Source organism: Equus asinus, chromosome 20 (assembly GCF_041296235.1).
Source record: "Equus asinus isolate D_3611 breed Donkey chromosome 20, EquAss-T2T_v2, whole genome shotgun sequence".
In the NCBI taxonomy this organism is placed as follows: Eukaryota; Metazoa; Chordata; class Mammalia; order Perissodactyla; family Equidae; genus Equus; species Equus asinus.
In genome coordinates this window covers 101223457-101228601 of record NC_091809.1, presented here as the reverse complement: position 1 = coordinate 101228601, position 5145 = coordinate 101223457, and the positions used below count along the sequence as shown (strand labels likewise).

The 5145-nt window shown below is 53.9% G+C and overlaps 1 protein-coding gene across 1 annotated transcript; it reads right to left on the bottom strand.

Moving 5' to 3' along the window:
• Nucleotides 1-1257: 1257 nt before the first annotated feature.
• Nucleotides 1258-4548, bottom strand: LOC123279012 (serum amyloid A protein-like). The gene is made up of 4 exons (XM_044753295.2): nt 4481-4548; nt 3955-4043; nt 1989-2127; nt 1258-1558 (listed from the first exon to the last, which is right to left on the bottom strand). The coding sequence occupies exons 2-4, from the start codon at nt 4037-4039 to the stop codon at nt 1396-1398; spliced, it is 387 nt and encodes a 128-aa protein (XP_044609230.1). The 5' UTR covers nt 4040-4043; nt 4481-4548; the 3' UTR covers nt 1258-1395.
• Between the last annotated feature and the right edge of the window lie 597 nt (nt 4549-5145).

The window sequence follows — 5145 nt, the reverse complement described above, 5'->3', positions numbered from 1 at the left end:
GTCTTGCAGACACCCACCTTCTTGCTGTGTAGTCTCATGGTAGAGAGAGCGTGAGCTATCTGGTCAGCTCCTCTTAAAGGACACTGATCCTATCAGACAAGGAGCCCCCTCCTATGACCTCACTTAACCTTAATTACTTCCTTAATGCAAATGCAGCCACACTGCACTTTTGGGCTTCAACATACTTTTTGGGGGACACAATTCAGGCCACGGACCTGCCTATTCCATGACTGGCTTCCAGGGGGTTCAGCAGCATTCTTCCTCCAACCCCCGTGTGGGCGATTCTCCAGGGAGCTCCAGGGACCCGGCTGCATTAGTAGGGAGTTCAACTGCTCACCCGGGCGGCTTCCTGCCCGGGTTCATGGGCACCTCAGAGGGGGAGCTCTTGTTTGCCGGCTTTGGCTCGTGGCACCCAGCAATCTGTATCAGCCTCCCAATGGGCTACAGACTTAGCAAGAAGTCTACCCCTCACCCTTGTGGGGAGCCCTTTCTCGAATCTATCCCTTCTTGTATTCTTTACTTCTTACTAGTTGATCCTGTTAACAGCTAGAAATTCCTGTATTAAAATTTTCCTTTTCAAATTCCTGCCTGGTTTGTGTCTCATGACTGGACCCTGACACTTAAAGGGGGTCTCCTCTATCCTGCTCTCTCTTCACTACCAATGCCCCAGTTTTGAGCTAGTTAAGGTGAAGGAGATATGAGGAAACATTCACAAGTGAGGCGGCGTTACATCTTCATTTAGGCTTGAAATAAGGTGATGAAGATAGACTGCCGGGAAACTGCTCTGAGGCATTTCGTGGATGGCACGGATAGAAATTGGTTAATAATTGGATTTGTAGGTGTTGCTGGGGAATGAGCAGAAGACCAAGGTGTGAGTTGCAGGAGCAGGATTCCACAGTCCACACCTTCCGTGGCTGTGCCTCCTGTCCCCAGACAGAGACCACTGAGGAATACAATTAAAGGGAGTCGGCCCTGGGGGCAGACAAGGTGACAAGACATAATTGACAGGGACTGAGGAGTCCTGGACACAGACAGGCCAGGAAATAGCACCAATGTAACCAGAGGGGCCTGGAGAGGGGAGCGGGGCTGATGAGGGGAGGGTCCTGCAGGATGTCTGTCCTGTGTGATGCTGAGACTGTCTCCCCTGGACCCACACACACGGGCACAGGGTCACCCTTCACCTCAGTGTCCTTCCATTACCCCCTGGGAACAAACGGGCAGTCCTTAGACCAAAGAATAGCACACGGTTTCAACAAATTCAATCTCTTAAGCATTTATTAGACAGTAATTCTGTGACCCCCCACTGGCTTCTGTGGCCATAGACCTCAATAACTGGGTGTCCCTGCCCTCAGGGTGCTCACAGCCCGTCTCCTGAGAGCAGAGTGCAGAGGAAGCTCAGTACTTGTCAGGCAGGCCATGAGGTCTGAAGTGATTGGGGTCTCTGCCGCTCCGGCCCCATTCATTGGCAGCCTGGTCGGCTCTCGAGTCCTCTGCTCCACGGCCACTGCCTCCAAAACTGAAACGGTCTGTGAATCTCTGAACATTCTCTCTGGCATCGCTGATGGAGGAGAACAGGCAGGAGATTAATCCGGGGCTGAGGAGCAACAGCCCAACTCTCCCTGTGTCTCCTCTTTCCCAGGGATGGCTCTGAGAGGAGCCAAGGAGAGAGGGACTCATACACTGAGCCTGCCCCGGCACAGCCCACCCAGCCTCACTGATCCCCTGAGCTAGATGAACAGCACCCAGAGGGCAGCGTTGGGAATCACTCCTTGGAGCTCACTTTCTCTTTTGGGAGCAGGGGTCACATGTGTTTACCAGCCACACTCTGGCTCTGCTGGCACTGGGCACAAATGGAGATGTTGGACAGGATGCTCGCAAGGAGGAGATCATATCTCCCGCAAGACCCCTCACCCGTGCCTGCCCCTCCTGATCCCCAAAGGCAGCCCAGCTCTGCGCAGCCACCCCTGCACCCTCAAGCCCTGAGTCACCTGATGACTTTAGCAGCCCAGGCGCCCCCAGGGCCCCTCTTTGCAGCATCATAGTTCCCGCGGGCGTGGAAGTATTTGTCTGCACCTATGTAATTGGCTTCTCTCATGTCCTGGTAAGCTCTTAGCATGTCCCAAGTCCCTGGAAAGGAAAGGACACGGCCAAAGGGACACAGGGTGAACAGAAAGACTGTGACATCCCTTAGAGAAGAATCTTGAATGCAGAATCTTCCAGTGTCTCCATTTCTGCCTGAGGTCATAGCACCTTGGATTCCATAGGATGAGGAGCACATTGCTAATCCCAGTTGGCGTCTCCAGGGCACTCTAATGAGAGTCAGTGAGGTGGGCACAGCCGTGCTGTTGGGTGGTCGGACCCTCGTGATGCTGTCTGTGTGCTCCATCTCCCTTGAGGTCCACGTCTTATGTTTAAGGTAGGGAAGGGAGGCATGGTTATGGAACAGGATTTCTCCACTTCAGCACTATTGAAACCGCGAGTCAGACACGTGTCTGTTGAGCAGGGCTGTCCTGACCACTGGGAGATGTTGAGCACCGTCCCTGCCCTCTACACCCTAGAGCAGCAGCACGCTCCCCAGGTGACAACCAAAATGTTCCACACATTGCCAAATGTCCCAGAGCACAAGACTGCCCTTGGTCAAGAACCACTGCTACAGAATGAAGGATATATGAGACTAGCCAGGGGACGTGGGTGGGTGAGGTGGTGCCATGAAGACAGACTTGGGGAAGGCTGCAGACATACAGCACTTCTGTCCTGACACCTAAGGAAAATGAACTTGCAGACAGAATGCACATAATTGTGACTCGAGTCCCTGGGAGCGCTAGGGGCCTAAATGGCATCCTGAAAACCTTCTCGATAGACTGTCCTGCTGATGTAGGTGCTGAGGAAAGCAGCGCTGGAGCAGTGGTTCTTTTCTCAGGCTCGGCTGCACTTTCTAATCACCTGGGGATATTGGAAGTCTGATGGGATCACACCCCAGGTCAATGCCTCACACTCTGGGGGTGGCACTGAGGCCTCAGTAGTTTTAAGGCTTCCAGGGGACTCCAGCCTGCCGCTGGTTGGTACGCCCTGAGCCCTAGGAAGTGGTACCCACACCATTTACCTGGGAAGAGCTCTGGCCTCATGCACACCTGTGTTCAGACCTCTGCTCTGCCACCTGCTGACTGGTGGACAGTCCCTGGGCAATGGACTCAGCTGCTCTGAGCCTCAGTTTCCCCCCTTCGAAGTGGGGGGAAGACGCATTTGGAGGTATTCTGCAGTTAATGTAGGTGATCAGCTGCCACAGCTTGACCACAACTGCCCCTGTTTGCCTAGAACCATCCCAGTTAGCACTGAGTGAGTGTCGGAAAACCCCTCCGGCCAGAGCAAACCAGGATAGATGATCCCCCTAATTGCATGAATGCTCTCAGTTCCCAGCTGAGGCTTCATGTATGTTATTATTCTCTCTTTTTTTTTTACCAGTTAACAGCGTAGAAAAGGGTAGGAAGCCGACTAAACCAGGGACAGCGTCACTGACAACAGGAACCATCAGCAAGAGCTGAGTGAAGGACTCTCTAAACTATCCAGTTAGGAAATGGAGAGAAGAAAGGGAGGGAGGGAGGGAGGGAGGGAGAAGGGGCCGGAGGGCAGAGGGAGGACGCAGGAAAGAGAAGAAGAAAAGATGGAGAGCTTAATCAGTTTTATGCAACTTCGTCTGAGGAAACTTTATCCGGCTTCAGGACTTCTTTTGTGTCTTCCATTCAAACCTACCTTTCGGTGGGAACCATCATTGTTCTTTCTCTAGTCACTGATTGAAATAAATCCTGTGGTTTTCAATCCGTTTGAGGAAAAGCTCCCCAAACCCCTGGCACATGCAGCACCTAGGACAACACAGCCTAGGACAGCAGCTCCACCCTTGAGAGTGCTCAGGTGGATCCTAGTGGCCGGGGATGCCACCCCCTCCATCAGCCTTACCTCGAGCAGCCTCTCCAAGGAACGATAACAAGCCGCTGGCTCCCAGGACCAAGGAGCAGAAGATGAGGCCTGTGAACAGCTTCATGGTGCTGCAATGAATGGAGAGAGTCAGGGAGACTCGGACAAGACGGGCACACACCCTCGGGCGTGTGTGTCAAAGGGAGCCTCGCTGGATTTCCCACTGTTCTCGGTAGACTCTTAGTGGATCCTCGAGCAAACACTGCAGGAGGACCTCACGCAGAGCCACAGCCCTCAGTTCTGAACCCATCACCCCTGAACCCAAGACTCTCCGGGGTCACCAGGGCGGCCTTGATGGAGGAGAGGGCAGTTAGGACCAAATTGTCCCTCCAGACAGCCCCGTATTACTAATCAAAAACCATGTCCCATTTGCACAGTGCCAGCCCAGACCTCCCACAGGACAAACCCAAAACAGAATAATTGTTTTTGGAGGCAATAACAATCTTTCTGGGAAAGAGAAAGCAGAGTAAGTCTTTTAAACAGATCCCTCTTTGGAGTGGTCCCTCACCTGACTTCCAGTGAGCAGGGCTGCCGGTCCCTGCCTCTGGGGAGAGGTGGCTGCTTTTTATACTCAGCCTTCCCTGCTGGGGTCACAGGAGGCAAGAAAAGAAAGACTCGCTGCCTGGGTTAAAGTCCCTCCAGGTCACTTCCCCTAGAAAGCTGCAAAGGCACACTTACCGGACACCAGCAGTTGTCTCCATGCACAGGTCATTTCCCGGATTGTGCAACCCTGAGGGAGCAAGGCAGGCTGCTGGGCCTTGGTGGCCGTCGGGCCCAGAGGATGGCTCTGCTGTCAGAGTTGTGGGGTTTGAGGGGGGCCATGTGGGGAAGGGGAGAGGAAGGCTGTGGAGCCCCAGGATGGTCACCTGGGCTGCTGGAAAGTGTGGGGTTAGAGGACGGCTCCTCCCGCCAGGACTTTGCTCCACTGGACACTTCCTCAGATGGTCCCTGCTGGGCCGGCAGCAGATGTGTCAGAACGTAATTCCTCTCAGCTCCTGTCTAAAGCCCTGAGCTTCAAAACTGACAGGCGGCCCACCCAGTCTCCTGGGTGCTCCTTCCACCGCTCTGCCTGCGTGGCTCAGCTTTCAGCTCCAAGGCTCAGAAAAGCATGCTCGGCTGCTCTGCCAATGAGGAAGTGCATCATCTAACCTGTGCCTGAGGTTGGGGCATTTG

Excerpts from the sequence above, each read along its gene's own strand:
- LOC123279012 (XM_044753295.2), bottom strand. The coding sequence starts at position 4,039 with ATGAAGCTGTTCACAGGCCTCATCTTCTGCTCCTTGGTCCTGGGAGCC. Across the intron at positions 2,128-3,954 it reads CCTTGGAGAGGCTGCTCGAG|GGACTTGGGACATGCTAAGA; the intron begins GTAAGGCTGATG and ends TTTCCTTTCCAG. Across the intron at positions 1,559-1,988 it reads TGGGCTGCTAAAGTCATCAG|CGATGCCAGAGAGAATGTTC; the intron begins GTGACTCAGGGC and ends CTCCTCCATCAG.